A 20,460-nucleotide genomic window follows, 5' to 3' on the forward strand; every position below is an offset into this window, starting at 1 on the left:
CTCCGTAAGGTCCAGGCATGCAGCCGGGCTGGATCACGAGTGCCTTCACTCATCAAGTAGGAAAAACAGGATTTTCTCATACATACAGCAAGGTGTTGGTAGCAGGAACACGTGGAACAGGGAGAAAGTGAGCAGTGTGGTTCCCTCCATGGCCAGGGGGGGAATCAGATACATCCCCACATCCCCAGTTAGCTGAATTTGGGTGCCTCCAACCCCCATCCTCCCTCTGCCAGCACGCAGGCAGGAAGGAGTCAGCCCATCCAGCCTTCCCCTTCCACTGAGGGGGACATCCTTGGCCATGTTCACATTCTCTGAAAAATCCCTTCACCCAGGATTATTCTCCTGGGAAGCTGAGAAGCCTCACAGCAAAGGAAAACAATTCTTATCTCATTTGCTTCTCCTGTGCTGTGCTCATGTGGAATGTGTTTGGAGATTGTTCACCCACAGGTGACTGTTCCATTGGATTCTGCTGGGAGTTGTTTTCACTCTTTGGCCAATCAGGGCCAAGCTGTGTCAGGACTCTGGAGAGAGTCAGGAGTTTTCATTATTATCTTTTTAGCCTTCTGTCTGTATCCTTTCTGTATTCTTTAGTATAGTATAGCATTCTTTAATATAATATAGTATCATAACATAATAAATTAGCTTTCTGAGAACATGGAGTCAGATTCATCATTCCTTCCTTCATTCATCGGGGCACCCTGCAAATACAGTATGTTCCCATGCAGGCAGCAGTGCTTCCCAAAAGGAAACTGAGGCAGGGAGGGTGGTGCACCACAGGAACCACTCTCTGTAACTGGCATAAAGCAATGTCCAGGAATTTATTTCTCCTGTGCCAGCACTGGAGTCATAGCAAACACCCTGCCTTGCCCATGTCCAGAGGGCCATTTCTGGGTGGTTTTTATTTTCTCTCATTCAGGGAAAGAGGCTGGACATGCCCCAGCTGTGTGTGCTGGCAGCCCAGAAAGCTCTGGGCTGATCCCCCAGCATGGGCAGCAGGGGAAGGGGTAGGATTTTGCTCATCTGTCCTGCTCAGGTGAGACTCCACCTGCAGAGCTGCCTCCAGCCCTGGGACCCCCAACATCAGAAGGACCTGGAGCTGCTGGAGCCAGTCCAGAAGAGGCCGCAGAACTGCTCCAAAGGCTGGAGCCAGGCTAGAGGTGTTCACCTGGAGAAAAGAAGGCTCCAGGGAGAGCTCAGAGCCCATGCCAGGGCCCAAAGGGGCTCCAAGAGAGCTGGAGAGGGACTTGGAACAAGAGCCAGCACTTTTCTCACCAGGAAAAAGGGGAATGGTTTCACAATGACAGAGGGCAGGGTTAGATCGATATTAGGAAGAAATATTTCCCTGTGAGGGTGGGGAGGCCCTGGCACAGGGTGCCCAGAGAAGCTGTGGCTGCCCCTCGATCCATGGAAGTGCCCAAGGCCAGGCTGGGAACAACTTGATCTAGTGGAAGCTGTCCCTGACCATGGCAGGGGGGTTGGCACAAGATGAGCTTTAAGGTCCCATCTCACCCAAACAATTCCATGACTCCGTGCCAAGGACAAGGCTCGCAGCACTCCCTCCCTCCCTCCCCTCCGGCTGCAGCTCCGGAGTGCCCAGGGCCGGCCCGCGTGGGAGGAACGGCAGAACTCGATTTCCGAGCGCATTTGCTTCCCAAATCCGTCCCGTCCCGGCAGCTGCCGGCAGCGGCTCCCCGCGGGGCTCTTCCCAACGCCAGGACTCCCAGCTCGAGCATGTCCGGGCGGATCCTTCCCATGCCGAGCGGGGATTCCCACAGCGGGAACAAGGCTTCACCCAGTGAAAACAACCAGCGGATCGGCTGCCTGCCTCAGCGCCCAGGAATCCCGAGGTCAGCGCCGGCGAGTCCTCCCACGGCAGCGCCGGGAGCCCGGGATGCGCATCCCAGTGTCCCTGCTGTCACAGAGTGCGGGATGCGCATCCCAGTGTCCCTGCTGTCACAGCACCCGGGATGCGCATCCAAGTGTCCCCTGATGCCACAGAGTGCGGGATGCGCATCCCAGTGTCCCTGCTGTCACAGCACCCGGGATGTGCATCCCAGTGTCCCTGCTGTCACAGAGTGCGGGATGTGCATCCCAGTGTCCATCCTGTCGCAGCACCCGGGATGTGCATCCCAGTGTCCATCCTGTCACAGCACCCAGGATGTGCATCCCAGTGTCCCTGCTGTCACAGAGTGCGGGATACTCAGCCCAGTGTCCCTGCTGTCACAGCACCCAGGACCGCCGTGTCAGGTCCTTCCGTGCAGCCTGGAGAGGGAAAGGGAGGGGGGAAAAGAGGATCAGCTTCCCTTGCACGTCTGGAACATCCCCGCAGCAGCGGGTGACGCTGGCTCTGGGTGACATCCCAGCTCCAGGCTGATGTCATTTCCCCCACAAGTGATGTCGTGTCCATGCAAAGGGACAGGGGTGGGGACAAGTGAAGGGGTGAGGGTTGTGATGAGCAGAGCGGGACACTGCCCACCCGCACACCACCCCCGGTGCCACCTCCTGTCCCCTCTGGGTCACCCCTCCTGCCACCTCGTCCCCACTGCCACCAACCCCTGTCATCTGCCTTCACCCTGTCCCTCCTGCCAGGTCCTGTCCCCATCTGCACTCGCTGCCACCCTGTCCTGTCCCTACTGCCACTTCACGTCCCCAAAGTCATCCCCTGTCTCCACTACACCATCCCCTTTCCCCAGTGCCACCCTGTCACTTTAAGTCCTCACTACACCATCACCGTCTCCAGTGCCACCCTCTGCCCAGGGTCACTGCAACGTCTCCTTATGCCCCCACAGTCACTCCCTGCCCCCTGTCGACCCTCCGTCACCTCTGTCTGTCCCATCCCATCCCATCCCCGTGTCACCGCCCGTCACCTCCGTTCGCTGTCACCCCCTATCACCCCATCACCCGTGTCACGCCCCGGTCACCTCCGTCACCTTCCCCTGTCCGATCATCCCTTTCCCGTCATTCCTTGCCACCTTCTTTCCCTGTCACTCCCCCGCGTCCCATCCTGTCCCCGTGTCACCCCCGTCCCCCCCCCGTGCTGTCCCCTCATGTCCCCTCGCCCCGCCCCGTCCCCGCTGTCACCGCTCCGCGCATGCGCGGTGCTCGCGGCGAGGCCGTGCCCGGCTCCGGGCGGGGCGGGGCGGCTCCATCCGGGTCCTGCCCGGGCCGGGCGGTGCGGGCGGCGCGAGCCCCGGCGGGACGGCGCGGCGGCGGGTGAGTGCGGGGGGCGGGAGCCCCCTGGGGGGCCGGAGGACCGGAACCCCCCCCGAGCGTCCGGATGGGGGGCGGGGATCCCCCCCCGGGGACCCCCATGTGGGGTGGGACCCCTCGCTGTGCCTCGTTCTGTGGGGAAGGGACCCCTCTCCATCCCCGCTGTGTGCCTGGGGTCCCTCCCTGTGCACCCCTCTGTGGGGCAGGGTCCGTCTTGCAGCTGCTCTTTGGGCAGGACCTCCCTGTGTGCCTTGTTCTATAGGGAAGGGACCCTCCTGCAGCCCTTCTGTGCGGTGGGACCTCTCCCTGTGCCTTGTTCTGTAGGGAAGGGTTCCTCCTCCATCCCCTCTTTGGGCTGTACCCTCTCCCTGCGCTTTATTCTGTGGGGACTGTCTGTTCCATCCCCTCTCCCTGTGCCTTGTTCTGTGGGGTAGGGTCCCTCCTCCATCCCCTCTTTGGGCTGTACCCTCTCCCTGCGCTTTATTCTGTGGGGACTGTCTGTTCCATCCCCTCTCCCTGTGCCTTGTTCTGGGGGGCAGGGTCCCTCCTCCATCCGCTCTTTGGGCTGTACCCTCACTCTGTGCCTTGTTCTGTGGGGTAGGGTCCCTCCTCCATCCGCTCTTTGGACAGGACCCTCTCTCTGTGCCTTGTTCTGTGGGGCAGGGTCTGTTTTCCAGCCCTCTGAGGGGCAGGACCCTCTCCCTGTGCCTTGTCCTATGGGACAGGACTCCCCCTCCATCCTCCCCCCCTGTGGGGCAGGGGCACCCCCTCCTCAGCAGCGCCCACGGGGGACAGGGTCCCTCTCTCTCTGCTCCACAGTCCCCTCTGGGACAGGGACCTCCACAGGGCAATGGAGCATCCCCCATGTCCCTGCAGACCCCAAAGGGGGCACTCTCAAGGGTCTGGGCTGTGCTCTTGGGGTGTCTGGCAGCACTATAGGGCTGCCATAAGGTTCTGCTTGTGGGACAGAGGGGACAGCCCCGAGGCTGGAGCCATGGACTGGGGCTGCATCACCCCGGAGGGATGGAGGAGGGGGCTGGGGCGGCACAAAGGGACAGGGGACATGTCCCCATCTTGTCTGGACCCCCTGATGAGGGGGAGCTCCTGGGGGTCCCACCCCACGCTCGGCTCAGGGTCCCCAGGTCACCTCTGTTCCCAGTAGTCGCTGGCTTGGAATCAGACACGTCCCCTTGCTTTCCTGGGGCCAAGACAGGACGCTGCGGGTTTCTTGTGCTTTGAAAGAAAACCAAAAAAAAAAAAAAAGAGCCACCCAGAAATGGGAAAAGCTGCTTTTTTGGAGTTACACTGGGCTGCTGTTCCTGCCGTGCCGCCACGTCCGTACCGTCCCTGCGCCCGCCGCTTTGGCAGGGGACCTGCGTGGGACCCTGGGGACTGGAAACCGACGGGTAAAAATGCACCTCCTGCGGTTTGGGGTTTTGGTTTTATTTTGTTTGTTCAGTTCAGCCTGGCTTTGTCTTCGCCGGGGTGCACGGAGTAGAACACGCCGTGGGTCTCGGTCACGCCACGAGCGGCGCCGGCTCCTTCGGATGTGCCAGCGTGTGTGTCTGGGGGCTGCTTCCCCCCTCCCGTGCACACCTTTGGCAGGAGGCTTGGATGACATCTTGCTCTGGCACGCTCCTCGCCTTTGATCTCGAGTTTCCTGCCATGGATAACGTGTTCGGCAACACGCGAGCCCGGCTCCGCAGCTGCCGGGGAGGGTGATGCGGGTGCCTCCTCCTCCTCCTCCTCCTCCTCCTCCTCCTCCTCCTCCTCCTCCTCGTCCCGGTTTTCCCCAGCTGGCTCCTGCCTACAGCTCCCGGCTTTCTTTTGTTTCGGGTGCCGCCAGGACGGGCTCTCACAGCCCAAGGATGCTCTGAACGGAGCAAAGCCAAACACAAAAAGACACCTCCCCCCCCATCCCTTTGTTTCCAAGCGTTTGCGAGCTCAGCTGGTTTTTACGCGGCGGCTATTCATGTGCCCAGGCAGATAAACCCGACTACTCAATGTCTCTCTTTTCTTTTTTTTCCCTATTCTAAGTTATTTTGGGTGCTTTAGTTTGCAGGGAGCACATCCCGGCTGCAGGCTGTGCCAGAGGGATGCAGCAGCTTTCTGGGAACGGGGTGAATTTGCCAGAAGCGTAACTGGAACATCTCGTGGTTGTCCTCTGGTGTCCTCCTCACATCTCCTCGGATGAGCAGAGCCATAAGCTCTCAGCACCACACTGAAATCTGGGATCACCAGCCCTTCTCCTGGGAGAGCTCTGACCCTGGTTTTCAAGACCTGCTGCCAGCAGCAGCTTTGGGGACAGAGGAAGGTGAACAAAACCCAGGCCCATGCTCAGTAGCGATGGCTGAAATCAGCTTTTTTTTTAAATATATCTTTGACTTTACAGAAAGCAAAATATAAGTTCTAATATTATTATCATCATTATTTTTTAGATTCCTACTGCTGTTTCATTTCCCTCAGGTGTTGGGTTTAACAGCAAAACCATCATCTGAATTCATTTGAATGCTATTTTTTTTTTTACACAACAGATGTACACAAAGCACCTTAAGCGTGTCAAACAGCCCCTGAGTAAATCATGTTGTTTGCTCTATTACTTTATTCATACAGGTTCGATGCTCCAGCTGATGCATCTGGAGTGCTGTGCCATCTGGAGCAAAAATTAAATACAAATTTGGCCCCTGGCCTGGAAAAATAACAACCTCGTGCCCCACTAATAATTGGCAGTGGAAGATTAGAGCCCCTGACAGAAGAACTGCTTGGGGGCAATGTGGAAGGAACCCAAAATGCACTAATTGATGTATTTAAAACATATTTAAAAAGGGAAAATAAATGCTTCCAACCCCATGTGCCAGAAGCAGGAGCAGCAATGTGATCCCGTAACCAAGTCACAGGGCTGTGCTGGCAGATGGTGGTCCTGATGGGTGGGTGCTGGAGCTGCTGGAGGTGTGTGGGGTGGTGATTTCCCACATCTCCCAGCCTTGCTGCTGGAGAAATCCCCTCCACAACCTCTGTTCCACCACTGCTCAGCTCAGGTTTGCTAATTTTGTCCCCGTTCACCAAGGCTGGGACACTCCAGGTCTGCTGCTTATGTTGCTGGCATTGCTGTTTGGTTAAAGGCTCCCCTTAAAGCTGAGTGTTGTATCAGATTTGGGGAGAACAAGATGTGGAGGTGGATCAGCTCTGCTGGAACTTACTGCTTGTGCATCCCAGGCTCAGATCCAGTCGCTTCCAGGTGTGATTGGGGATAAGTTTGATAGACCAGCCATGAAGGACACACTTGGGGTAAGGACACATTTGGGGTCAGCGTGCTCTGAATGTTGTGGGATCTGTTGGACCTTCAGATGAGGAATACTGTGTGCCACATGGGAAATAAGGTGATGGCTGGTGATGGCTGCTGGTTGCTGCCACTGTTCTTGGCTGGAGAGTGGTCCTGGCTCTCTCCTGGGGGAGAGGCAGGTGATGAGGTGGACAAGGAGGAGGAGGATTCCATGGCAAGGGAGCAGCAGAGCTGCTCAGGATTATGGATCTGAACCAAGCCTGGAGGTTCTACCCAAGAAGAGCCAACTTCCAGCTGCTTCCTGGACTAAGTGAGGTGTGGGATTACAGGAGGACTCCTGGCTTTGCAAGCAGGGCTTTTGTGCATCTGGACCATCTCTCCAGGCATTCCCTCTTGGGTCACCCCTCCCACTGACCTCCTGTCACCTCCACTTGGGCTGTGTGGCAGAAGATGTGTTGAGTGATTCACCCGTAGCCATAAAACAACTCTTGGATGTGGAAAAGGTGGAGAGAGGCACAGCTGGTGCTCGTTTCCTGTTCCCACCACCTGCACCTGGAGCCTTCTGCCTTGGGATGACCAGGCTGAGCCGTGGTCCTCCCCCACCTTGCCAGGCTCCTGCTGCACAGTAAACCGAAACAAGCCCATCCTTGGGGCCGTGGCAGGAGGTGCAGATCCTTCTGGTGGTCCTCAGCCAATTTGGACCTTTGGTGTGGAAGCTTAGAGGGTGTTTTTTGGGGTTGAAGCTCCCCCGGTCTCAGCAGCGGTTGGTGTGCCCGAGCTGGGTTTGTTTGTTTTTGTTCCTGCAATCATTCCCCTTAAAGCTGAGTGTTGTTGACACAAGATAAGATCGGCAGTCACAGCCATTCCCTCCCCTGTCGCTGTTGCCCTGGAACCGCTCAGACTCAGATTGGGAGTGGCCGTCCTGGTGTTCCCGTGTCCCCACCCCGAGTCGCTGACAGGGCTCTAAAGCGGCATCAGTGATGATGTGATACGGGGCTTAACTGTGAGTGAGCCCAGTCATCGCCTGAGCCCGACTTAACTGTGAGTGAGCCCAGTCATCGCCTGAGCCCGACTTAACTGCGAGTGAGCCCAGTCATCTCCTGAGCCCGACTTAACTGTGAGTGAGCCCAGTCATCGCCTGAGCACGACTTAACTGCGAGTGAGCCCAGTCATTGCCTGAGCCCGACTTAACTGTGAGTGAGCCCAGTCATCGCCTGAGCCCGACTTAACTGTGAGTGAGCCCAGTCATCGCCTGAGCCCGACTTAACTACGAGTGAGCCCATTCATCGCCTGAGCCCGGCTTAACTGCGAGTGAGCCCAGTCATCGCCTGAGCCCGACTTAACTGCGAGTGAGCCCAGTCATCGCCTGAGCCCGACTTAACTACGAGTGAGCCCAGTCATCGCCTGAGCCCGACTTAACTGCGAGTGAGCCCAGTCATCGCCTGAGCCCGACTTAACTGTGAGTGAGCCCAGTCATTGCCTGAGGCCGGCAGGTGCTCACTGCGTTGAGGAATGCCAGTGATCCCATGGAAAATGAGGAATGCCAGCGATCCCATGGAAAATGCACTTCAGGAGAGGATCCAAACCCACACCGTGGGCAGTGGTGATTTGCTTCCTGACCTGAGGGATGGGAAAACCTTGACATTGACAGTGGGCTGGAGCAGGGCCTGTTCTCCATCCCGGGATGCAGCAGTCCCCGCTGGAGATGGAGCTGAGTCATTTTTGGATGCTATTCCCTCTGAAACAGTAACACAGGGAATGTGTCATTTTTCTACTTGTCTGGCATGTTTAAATTCCATCAAAGAACAAAAAACAGTCCTAAAGGGTTCCAGCCCCATGTGGAGGGCTCCTGTGTCCTGCTCACGAATGGCTGCAGTGATGGAGGGATGGTGAGAGGAACAAGCCTGGCCATAATGCCAGTGAGTGGATGGACAGCAGGAGCTCATGGACCAAATTTGCTGGAAGCAGCTGGCTCAGTGTAGCTGAAGGCTGTGAGGTCTCACGTTGCTCCCATGCTGGACCTGCAGCTGGATCAGGCTGTGGAAAAAGCAGAGAGATCAAGAAACAGGAGGAGCAGCAAGGGCAGAGTGATGGGAAGCCTAGGCAGGGATATCCTGCTTTTTCTGCTTCATCTTCAGGACTGTGAGTGTGAGGAGCAAGAAGGAATGACTTCTCCAGGCTTATTTTGGCTTTAGTTTTGTTTTTTGGATGGGTTTGCAGGACACCAAGACTGCTGAAGAACTTGGATTCTCCTGGCTCTGAGGGGGAAAAGGATCTTTGCACAGGATAATCCTAGAGGCCCATCCCAGTGTTTGAGGGACAGCATGCCTAGCCAGGTCCTTTATGTGCTGTCTCCATGGAGGCAGGGGATGGATATCCATGTGGTAGCTCATGAAAGCCCTTGAGAATGGTCACATAGGAATTGGGACTTCTCCAGAAAGGTGGTGGGATTGAAAACCCAACTGAAGTGCACCTGCACCAACACCCACAGCGTGGTCACCAGCAGGAGAATGATCTGGAAGCCACTGTGCATCAGGAAAGCTGTGACACTGTGGTTGCCAGCAGAGAGTCATGTGGGATGACTCAAACAAATGGATTGCTGCAATGGATGGGGGTAACTTTCCGTGATTTACCAGCAGCCCTGGCTAACTGGGAGGTCCCAGCTGACTGGAAGTGAGCAGATGTGACACACAGCTACAGGAAGGGCAGGAAGGAGGATTTTACTACAGGGCTGTCAGTCAGTTGACAGGAGCAGATCACCCAAAGTGCCTTCACGCAGCACCCGCAGGGCAATCAGAGGATCTGGAGCAGCCAGTGTGAGTTTGTGACATGCAGGTCCTGCCTGACCAACCTGATCTCTTTCTGTGACAGGGTGACCTGTTTTGCCAGGTGAAGGAGAGGCCGTGGGTGTGTCTTTCTGGACTTTGGCAAGGCCTTTGACACCACGTTTTCGTGGCAGGGGCTGAACTCACCGTCCCTGGAGGGATTTAAAAGCCATGAGGATGTGGCACTTGGGGACATGGGTTAGTGAAGGCCTTGGCAGTGCTGGGTTAGCCTTAGAGAGCTTTTCCAACCTAAACGATTCCATGATTCTGTGATTTTATTATCCCCTCGGAGGATTAATGCCACCACTAATGCAGCTTTTCACTCGCAAAGCGCCTTAGAGGAAGTTGTGCCAGGAGAGTGCTTGGAGAGAGAAACTGAAAGTGCTGAGCAGGAGGCAGCTGCCCTCCTGATTCCAGCCTCTCCCAGCCTGTGCAGTAGGAGTGGGCTTCCCAGCTTCTTGGTTTATGGGAGTTTTTCGGGGAAAACACAAGAGCTCCGTGGCAGTGCAGCTTCCCAGGTGTGAAACCGGGGCATTTCAGCTCTTCCATTGGTCCTCTGAAATCCAGGAGGAGCAGCCTGGCAGGTAAGAAAGGGGGTGAAGCCAAATCACCCGTCAGAACTGGGTTGGAGGGTCAGATTCTCCCACCCAACAGCTTCAACTACAACAAATCCGCCCGAGTGGATCGAGTGGATCGTGCCTCCCGCCGACCGGGGCTCTCGGATTGTAGAGATCGAGTTAAACTTCTCTTCTCGCAGAGCTTTGTCCCGAGCAGGCAGATATTTCCTCGGTGCTTTAACGACTCCCATTTTCCTATTGTTCCCTGTAAAAACCCGTCGCCAGGCTGGGCTTCCCCCGAGGCAATTTCCTGTCTCTGCTCAAACGGAGCTGCGGGGTCGGGGTTTTTCTTTCGCTTCTTAGTTGAGAAGTGTTGGATTAGACCCCTTAGACCCCGATGTTTTGCTCTCTTTGCTCTCTTTGCTATCTTGTGAGATAAAAGATAAGGTTTTTGGAAATTGTGGTGGTGTTGGCCATCTGAAGTGGGATGGGATTGTGTGATGTTGGGTTGTTTGAGGGCTGAATAAATTGGGATGAGCTGGCTGGAGCCTGTCTGGTGGTGCTCTTGTGGGTTGGGTGCCTGTCACCTGAGCCCTGCACCCCAGTCTTGCTTGGCATTCACACCAACAGAGCCTCACCATTGTGCTGAGCGTTGTTTGGGGGTGGCACTTTGGGAGTAAAAGCAGGAAAAATGGATCATTTTCTCAACTGTGGCTTTGCCTGAGGGATGCTGAGCTGTCATGTGCTTCTGACCATTCCTGGGGCTTCCTCCTTGTATCCTCCTCCTCCTGAAGCATCTTCCCCATGCAGCTGCCAGTGATGCAGCAGGAGGAGCAGGTCGAGGAGGTGATGGGAAAGGCCTGGGATGTGTTGCAGCCAGGGGAGAGGGATGGAGCTGCAGACAAGCCTGACATCAGGTGGTTTATTCCAGCTTTTGATGCTAAATCTGGGAGCAGGAGTGTTGCAGGGAGATGGGACTGCAGTGGGGATGGGGGGGTATTCTCCCAAAGCCAACAGAGAATTTGTGCCTAAAGACTGAAAATGATATGGTCCTGCAGAAAAATGGGCTGAAGAAGAGGGATTCTGCTGCCATCCTTTCAGGCACCTCCAAAAGGAGGGGTTTTAAGACAAGCTGATGAAATTGTGGCCTTGTTTATCCTGAGGTTGGAACTTGAGTCCCTGTAGGTTTCTTTTTTTGGATGGAATTTAAAAGAGGAAAGAAGTAAGCACTGGCAAAAGTTTTGTTTCTTTCTTAGAAAACTTCTGTTTTCTAACAAATTTGTTTTTCCTCTCCAAAGGATCCCCTGAATCCTTTCTGCTCCCTCTAGGTTTGATTTATCTCAGCTATTGATGTTCTGAGCTGGCACATCCAACCTAGTAGCAAACTGCTCTATATCAAACCCCAGATTGCACACTGCCTGCTTCATCTTCTAAATCAAATAATTTATTCTTCAATATTATGAATCACTCATCATGAGGGTAGCTGCAGATCCCAGTCTGTTTCCATGAGGGTGCCATGTTATATTTTCCTTATTAACCCAGGTCCTTACCACAGAGCTGTGTGGATGAAGGCTGCTGTGTAGCAGGGCACAGCTTGGCTTTTGTTGCTCAGAGATTTTTCTCTTTTTTCTTACTATTAAAATGATGTTTTCCTAGGCCAATGCAGAACAAGTCAGGTAGTTGGGATAGATTTTTTTTTTTTTAGCTGAAGCATCCATTTCCATAAGAGTTGGAGCCCAAAGATGAGTTGTGTAGCCCTGGCAGGTTGCTTGCCCAGGATGGGATCCTGTCTTGAGCCTACTATGGATGGACTGATCAGGCTTGCCTTGGATACCCACATCATTCCAGACAACCCTGTGCAGCACTGGGCTGGAAATCCCCCCTTTTCACCCCAAAACCAGCCCAGATGCAGACTTCTCTGTGATGACTCGCTGTGTGGCAGCCATCTCTGCGGGCTGCTCCGTGCTTCTGTTTACATCTGGTAGAAAACTTCTTAAATTTCCTGGCAAGGGAGTAATTCTAATCCCTTTCAATGAGATCAAGGGATTAGTGTCTCAGATGCTTATAAAATTGTGAGGATTAGCCAAGCCTCCCCCCCATTCTTTCTATGCCACGTAACGTCATCAACGTGTTTTAAAAGGGGATCTCTGTGCTGTTACCAAGAGCTGAAACAATTTCTGGGAGCCTCTGCGAATCCAAGCATTTTAAAACAATGTCTTCATCCTCTCCCTTGCTGCCTCTGGATTTTTGTGCAATTTTTAGGGTGTTTTTCTCTTTTCTTCCAGCATCCCTGGTACCAAACCACGGTAGCTGTTCAAGCAGACACGTTGCGTGGCTTGGCTGCGTTGCGGCGCCCGTGCAGGTAAGTAGGGAGCTGAGCCCAAAGTTTTCCTTCACAGAAACTTGCAAATTCCCATCTTGAGAGGACCAGATCCTAAAAAAACCGTGTTATTTCACGAGTTTGCCCCTCATTTCAAAGGATTTGGGCTTTTGTGGTCCATTCCCAGAGGGGAACAGTGCTTCTGAGCCGACAGGATGCTCTCACCCCAACTGTTGGGAGCAGGATGAAACTCCACACACCCACATTCCTGCATCCTCTTAATTACAACCTGCACTTTCATTAGGACTTGCTGCCTAACCAGCTCGCAGGGAGCTGACAGGGAGGAGGGTTTAATTCAAACCCTGTTGCCTCTCCCCTCAGGGCAGTTTTTAAATGCCTTTTCTCCCGGGTCGATGGCTGTGTGGTCGCTTGACCTGTGTGAGCAAAGCGATCCCGAACTGCCGAGTGGTAGGAGCTCGGAGCCAGGAATTCCTGGCTCCAACCCAGTAGAGTTTCAGAGGCAAGCTTTTAAATATATACAAAGACAAGCTCATAATTTCCACTCTACTAATGAGGCCACAGCGTTTTCATTGAAATGTGCCAATAGGCACCGTGGTGGTATTTTAGCAGCCTTGTACTGTGAATCCAAATGTGATTTAACATGGCAGCCCCCGCAGAGCCGAGGAAAACCAGCTTCTCCCGCTGAATTTCAATGATGCTGCTCAGTATCACCTCCCAAAAATCCTCTCCATGGTGGGACCTCTCCTTGTGTTTCATCCCGACAAAGCTTCCCCCCGCCCCCCACCACGTTGGTGAAGGTGGGAATGGGTTGGGAAAGTCTTAATTTAAAGCCTGGGTGTAACAGATGTGTGGCTGGCTGGTGCTAGGCGGCGATTTAATAACCGGGCTGGCCAGAAATATCATTAAATTGTAGCAAAAAAATGGAACGTGAGGGCTCCAGACATCGTGTTCTCTCTTGACCTTTAAAAAGCCACTTGAAGCTGCCAGCCTGCTCGTTGCTAAGCCACCTCCTTAGTGCCACTCATATATTTTCCCTTCTAGTAGGCGATTCAACACCCGGGAATTCGTGGAGATCCACAGCAAACTGTTAAACGAAATTCCCACTGGTGGTTTTTAGCTTTGTAGCCTTGAAGCATTCAGAAAATATTTAGCAGGTTTTGTTCAGTCAGTTGCAAGAAAAATGTAAATTTTAAGTAACTCACAAAAGGTGTTTGGTTTAGTTTGCTTATTTTTTTTAAACAAGTTGTGCATCAGCAGCACAGCTGTAAATTGGGGTTTTGCTTATTTAGGGCTCAGTTTATGAGGAACCCCTGTAAGAAGCAGCATCCCTGGGCAAAGGAGGGGTGTGGGCAGATGGTGTTGAAAATTTGTCTATCACCTCCTGGTTACAGACCCCTGGGGCGTGGGTACACCTGGATTTTAGAATCACAGAATCATGGAAGGGTTTAGGTTGGAGTGGCCCTTCAAGGCCATCTCATTCCACCACCCTGCCATGAGCAGGAACACCTTCCACCAGACCAGGTTGCTCCAACGTGGCCTTGAACATTTCCAGGGATAGGGAATCCACAACCTGTCTAAACAGCTGTGCCTGTGCCAGTGCTTCACTCAAGTTCCTTCATTTTCTGCACCCCACTGAGGTCAGGCCACGATTCCAGGAGAATAGGGAAGAAGGATGGTATCCCATGGCATCACACCTGGTGCTGAGAATGTGACAGAGGAGGAGGTGCATTTGTTGGTTGGTGAATGTTTCTCTCCAAGCACCTCACTTGGTTGTGCAAGTCTGGCTGTGGAAAAGTTTCATTTTCCATTTCCTACTAAATTTTGAGGAGTTTTCCATCCTTGCAGCCACCTTTCTTGTGGCAATCCCATAGAGGTGAAGCAGTTTTTGTCCTGCTTCCATATGACTCCCAGGAGGTTTTTTTGCTGGACTCTGTAGAATGTTGCAAAACCATTCCAGTCTCTGTTAGCAAGGGAGAAGGAATGATTTAAAAAAAAGCTCCCCTAAATCCCAGGACTTGGGTCAAAACCAGGAAAGGGTGGACTGTCTGTGCAGCTCATTTTTTGGAAGTATTAGGAAAAACTGGAAGCAGCAGTGACGTGGCATTGGTGTGAATTCCCAGCAGGCTGGGATTTGGGATTGTCTGGGTTTCCCTGAAGCCTTTTTCAGGCTGTCAGGATTGTAAAATACAAACCTGGCTGGATCAAAAGGGGCTTGGAATGGCTGCTCCGTGGGATTTGTTTAGGGACCCTTTTTTCCCTGGTATCCAGTCACCAGCTTTTTCACTCTTCTCCATCCAGCTACCTCTTCTTAATTTTTACCTCAAATGTAAATGGTGCAATTAAAAGGGTCCACAGAGTGCATTCCTGAGGACTGAAACCCAGGATCCAGGAGCAGACAGCAGCAGCATAAAGAGGAATTCTTCCCTCTCTGGCCTCATGCTGCTTTTCCACCACAAGGCTTTACAGCCATCTGGATCCCCTTTCAGATTATACCCCCCCTCACAAAAATCCATAACCTAGCAACCTTATTTAGTGTCAGCTAAATCATTCTGCCTTCCTGTTCCCAAATTGTGCTTGGCTCTTCCAACTGCCTTTATAGGATGGCTGCTGGCAGCTGTGATCCCATCACTGGTTCAGGGTGCTCATCTCCAGCAGGGTTTTGTAGGATTATTGATCCCTGTGTGTTGCACTTATCATTATTTTTTTCCCTTATTAAAGGAGCTTAGGAAATGGGGGAAAAGGGGGTTTAGGAAGTTGTTTAATCCATCTGCTTCTCAGTATTAGAGTAGAGAGGGCAAGTTGCTCTTAGGCTCCATGGAAAGTGATTGGTTTTGGTTTAGCCTGAAGACGACTTGATCAAAGTGGGATTTTTTTTTTTTCCTTCCAGATGTGGTATTTTGGGAGTCCCCATTGCTTCCCACAGCTCTGTGTCATCACCCAGGAATTTTCAAATTCCCTGGAGTGTTTAACACCAATTTCTCTGCTCTGACCCTTCAGCTGCGTAGGCTGAGTGTTTCTCATGGAGTTTCCAATTTGTGTTCCCCAAGGAACCTGTTCATTGGGGAGCACTGTGAACAAGGAAAACCTACCACAAATGAAGGTGGGAGATTATTCCCACTTGCCTGTGCTCTCATTGCTCTTTTTAGGCTAAAATTCACCCATATTTAATAATGTGTGTCCTGCCACCATCAGCCCATAAAGGGAAGTGATGGCTCCTGCCTCCTCTTTTCACCTCGGGAGTACAAAGAGGGTTGGGGGCAGGAGGAGGCAGCAGCACATCCTTTCCCACCACACTTTGGGGAGGAAGAGTGAGCTCACCAGGTCGTGACGTTGGAACTGCATGCCAGGAAAAGGGGGGAAAAATAATTACAAATCCCCAAGGCCAAAGGGGAAAAATTCCTCAAGTGTTATTTCATCTCCGACAGCGAATTGGGCTGTCCTTGGGCAGCTCATGTGAGCCTTTCCGGGCAAGGCTCTGCCAGCTCTGCTTCAAACCCTCCTGGGAAGTGATTCCCAGCTCTCATTCCTGATGGGAGCTCAAGCAGGGCTCTCCTCCAAACTCTCCTTCCCCCTCCTCCAGACTGTGTTAAATCATGCTATTGATTTTATTTTTTTTTCTATTTATTTTTGCCTGTTTTCCTGGAACTTGCAAAATCAGCCCTGAGCAAACCTCTAGTTTGCTTTTCCAACAGTGCTGGGAGAAAGAACTTGACTTTACAGTGGGTGATGGGAGCTGCAGTTGAACCATTTCTGCACGTTTCTCTGCCAGTGGTAGCAAAAACATTTTCCATTTAAAGGTTCTCTTCAGTTTTAAAGGTCTGGGATTAATTGTTTCTTCAACTGCCTGGAATCAGAAGGGCTTGCTGGAAATTGCAGCAGTACAGTCGTGCTGTCGGATATTGCTTTCCTTAGACTTTCCTATTTTTTTCCAACTGCTTTGTCGTGATGTCACATCACTTTCTGTGTCCCCTGCCCAGAGGCAGTGGAGAGGGTTAAGGTTTTGTGTTTGGTGTCAGCCAGCTGGGGAACACAGCCAGGAAATTTCCTGATTCCAGTTCAAAAAAAGCATTGGATCCGCTCTCAGGGAGGAGGGATCAAAGGTCCATAGCCCTTTGTGCTTGGAGGTCAGTTTGGTCCCTTGGATGTCCAGGCACACAGCAAAAACCCACCAGCACCCCCAAACCTGCAGGCAGCCAAAATGGGTGAAACAAATGCGTTTTTGTACTGTTTGACACCCAGAAGTTCTTTCTGTTGCTGTGATGGTGCCGCATCACCCCAGCCAAGCTTTGCTGGATCCTAGTACAGCTCTGCCTGTGGTGTGAGGGACCTGTTGGGATGTTCCCTCTTCCCTAATCAATAACCCTGCTAAGCTTTGCACCATCCCTCACGCTCCTCCATTCCCTGCCAGGTTTGTGCAGTGAAGGATCTGGGCCAGGTTGGCTGCTCGGAGCTGGCAGTGGATGTGGCATTCCCATGGTAGCATCGTAGCCCTTTGAAATTGCGTCATGCCAAGAGGTTTTGTTTTCCCCCCATGCTCAATCCTGTTGTTCCTTGGTTTTGGACAGCAAAGGCCATCACTCCTGGCTGGAGCAGCAGTGAGTTTTCCCCTTGCTCCGTGATGCAGCTGAGTGGCATCTCTGGGGCGATGGCGATGCTGCTTTGGGGCTGGCTCTGCAGCTGCCTGTGATTTTCCCATCGCCACGCTGCGGATCCTGGCTCTGGACCAGCTCCAGAGACAGAGCTGAAGGAAATTCCTTCCAGCTGCTTGAGGTCAGGGCTTCGCTTTGCTTTTGGGGTCCACGAGGGGGATTTTTTGCCTGCAAGTTAAATGAGGGCGTCTCTGGCTGCTGCTTCTTAACACCTGGAAGAATCTTTTTCTTTTAAATATTATCCCGTTAGTCACAGCCATTAAATAACCTTCCTTTTGTAGAAACATTCCATGGAAGACTACCCTGCTTTGCAACACAACTCGGGCTGTTTCAGAAAGGTCTTGTCAGCTGCTCCCAGTTTAACTTTCAACCAGTTAATAAGGCTTTTGGTTAAACCTGTCTGAAACACGTTGCGAAACGCCTTTGAAACTCGAGACACCGTTCACGCCCGCTTGAAACCTTTCCCATCGATAAAATATTCCAGCTTGGAGTTTGGCCACAGCTTAGCATTCATTTTTCCCTGAGATTCATGATTTCAGCCTGCCTGTGTCTGGCTCTGCTGGGTGTTTGAAGCTCCTGGAGATGGGTTGGCTTTGCCAGCCTGGCCGGTGGGATGCCCAGACCACCAGCTCCATCCAGTTAAAGGCTGAGGAGATTCAGTCTGAGTTTGCTTTGAACCCCTGTGGAGAAAGTTGTTTGTCTTGAAAACATAAAGTAAATCCCTCTAAAAACAGGAGTTTATTTACAACAGCAGAGGCAGAAGCCACTGCTCCACCCAGCATGTGGGCTGTATTTAGGTGTGAGGATGCACAGCACATGCATGGCCCCTTTATGCACTGATGTTATAAATAAATAATAATACATTTTTTTGAAAAAGGACAAGCAGCTCCTTTTAATAAGTAAAACCCCAAGAAGGATCACACAGTTCCAATCCATGTGGCAAAGCAGCAGGGAAGCAAAAATCTGCAGCTTTCAGCCCATGGCATTACTTAAAGTGGCATCCCTGGTGTCACCCTCTGGCTTCAGGGACCACAGCTCTGCCTCACTCCCCTCCTCCTCCCTGCCTCAGTTTCTCTAGCTATGAGAAGACAATTGCATGCTGTATTAATCCCTGTGAGATCTCTGAGGAACGTTCTGGGTACGAGGTTGGCCCCACGTATTAAGGGCTTGCTGTGGCTCTGATGGGGATTAATTTGGGACGTGGCTTGGTGAGGTTTACCTTTCACAGCCCAACTGTAATCAAAGCCCTGCCACGCTGGAGCTCGCTGACCTGTGACACTCCTTTCCTTGGCTGCTCGATGGGCCATTAACCAGCACTTTGGCTTTTAATTAAAGCTGGGGTTTGTCCTCCTTGGAGAAATGTGGATGTGCTTGGCCCCACGTTGCTGAGTCATTGGAGAGTGTAAGGAAGGAGATGTGGAGCTCAGGTTGTTCTGCCATTTGTGGCTCTCTATATCCCAGGAAAAAGACCCATTGTTCCTTGCTAATTTTTACAGAATCATGGAATTACAGAATCTTGGAGTGATTGGGGTCGAAAGGGGCCTTAAAGCTCATCTCATTCCACCCCCTGCCATGAGCAGGGACACCTTCCACTATCCCAGGTTGCTCCAAGCCCCATCCAGGCTGGTCTTGAACACTTCCAGGAATCCAGGGGCAGCCACAGCTTCTCTGGACAACCTGTGCCCCCCATCCCAGAGGTTTCAGGGACCTACTGGGAGCCATGGATGCCCCACAAGCATCATCTCCCTGCTCTGAGGTGCCTTGACCATGGAGAGAGCAACAGGGAGGCTTTTGTTCTGCACCAGAAACTTTTCATCCTTCTTTATTGCTCCTTTTTTATTTCTTTTGGCTGCACCCTTGCAAATCTGAAGCAGCTTAAAATACAGTTCCCTCCCCCCAACTCCCCTTTAAAAAAAAAAAAAAAACAACCCCAAAGCTTGGCTGCTTGAAATCATCAGATTTCACTGGAGTCTTTTTAAAGTTAACAGTTTCCTGGATCCTGGGCAGACTGACTGATTTTTCCCCTTTAACCTCCGTGTTTTTTGCTGTAACGTTTCTCAGCTGTTGCAGCAGGAGGGAGGGAGGACCAGGGCAGCTCCAATGTGGAGAAGGTTATTTCACACGGGGGTTGGATGAATCTGGTGTGGGATTCCCTGGATTTGCACCACAGGGGACAGAAGGGTTGTCCCCAGGAGGCCGAGCCCCCACGACATGGCTGGCAGGTAGGTCATGGCTGCGTTCGTGACACCCTTTTGGGGCAAAATATTATGCAGGTGGTTCCATTGGAGAGGATAGTGGGGTGCTGGGGGTTGCTCTGAGCTCTGTTTCTGCTGACTGTTTATTTGCTGAGGGCTGTGATGGTTCCTAACTGTGCTCATGGATGTGGGGACTGCTGCAAGAGCAGCACAGCTCAGGCGCACATGAGCATGAGGAATTTTCCTGGCTTCATGGGATTTGCTGCAAATGCAGCCTTGGATGTTCCTTACCCACAGAATCTCTTAGTGGGTTTGCTGAGAAGAGCATCACAAGTTAAAAGAGTTGTAAAGGGAAGAAAAGCTACAGTCCAGTGCTGGTTGGTTTTGTTGCCTGTCCTCCAAGAGTTGTTTCTCCTTCCTTGCAAAAAGTCACCTGGAGCTTCCCCAGACTGAGGACGTTTCTCTGGGGTGGTTGAGGAGCTGGAGGCAGCCAGCTTTGGCCAAAGGCAGTGATTATCAGCACGAGGGTGAGGTGGGGCAGCATCCTCCAGCTGAAACATCCTCATGCCAGGAGCGTGACCGAGGGGAGCCCCTGACCCGTCCCAAGTCCCAAATCCCTCTGACCCAGCAGGGCTGAAACCCAAAGGCAGCCCCGCGACTCCAAGCTGCGCATTAACTCCGCCAGGGCTGGGAACAAAGGTTTGGGGGCTGGATTGGGCTTTTTAAAATTGATTTGCAAAGCAAACCAGCTCAGCTGAGCGGAACAGGCGTCGGTGGAGGAGCGTGAGCTGCCTCCTGGGTGGTTGCTGGGCTATAAAATCCCATCCCCACCAGCGCTGGCAGGGAGATGTGCCGGCTCCCCGAGCTCTCGGAGCGTTTCCACGTTGGCCAGGAGAGGTTCTGAACATGCGTGTTGGTCTCTGGAGGCTTTAATCAAATCCAGGCTTTACCAGAAATCGCCTCGAAACTTCCAGAGAGGGAGGAAACTGAAAGCAGCCGGAGCAGGGAGGCTCCCGGGCGGGTGTTTGGGGCTGGCAGGGATGTTGCCTTCAGCAAGGGGACAGTCCCGGTGAGGCAGCCGGGATGAGAGGTGAGTCTGCTCCCCGTGGGAAGTCAGAGGAAAACCCTCAAGGTTTGGCAAAAAAGGGGGCTCAAGGGGGAAAGGAGATTTGGGAGTGAGGATGCTGCTTGAAGGGACTCTCAGAGGACCCTTGGATTTTGGAGCTTCGCTCCCTGGCATGTGTGGGTTCAGATCCTGTGGTTTCCCCACCGTCTTCCCACCCCGTGCAAAATGAGGAGCTGTGCAATTACTGCACCGTGGAAAACTCCCCGCTCCAGGGGAGGGTTTTGTTATCCCTTGGTGATTTTATTTGGGAAACAGGGCTCAGACTGCAGGTACT

At 52.7% G+C, this 20,460-nt stretch overlaps 1 protein-coding gene across 5 annotated transcripts in view; it reads left to right on the top strand.

The window, feature by feature from the left end:
* The first annotated feature begins 3,138 nt into the window (after window positions 1-3,138).
* RNF24 (ring finger protein 24) overlaps window positions 3,139-20,460 on the top strand; it is a 30,397-nt gene continuing 13,075 nt past the window's right edge. Inside the window, exons 1-2 of one of the 5 annotated variants that reach the window (XM_059845452.1) lie at window positions 3,139-3,213; window positions 12,161-12,237. Coding sequence is in view for 1 of the 5 variants with exons in the window: in XM_059845448.1 (XP_059701431.1) it covers window positions 19,077-19,087 (11 nt within the window). In the remaining 4 variants the exon portion in view is untranslated. Of the gene's footprint in view, window positions 3,214-9,346; window positions 9,903-12,160; window positions 12,238-18,928; window positions 19,088-19,924; window positions 20,151-20,460 lie in introns of those variants that run through there. The other 4 variants (XM_059845449.1, XM_059845451.1, XM_059845448.1 and 1 more) reach the window with 4 other exon arrangements.

Source organism: Haemorhous mexicanus, chromosome 4, assembly GCF_027477595.1.
Source record: "Haemorhous mexicanus isolate bHaeMex1 chromosome 4, bHaeMex1.pri, whole genome shotgun sequence".
Classification (NCBI taxonomy): Eukaryota; Metazoa; Chordata; class Aves; order Passeriformes; family Fringillidae; genus Haemorhous; species Haemorhous mexicanus.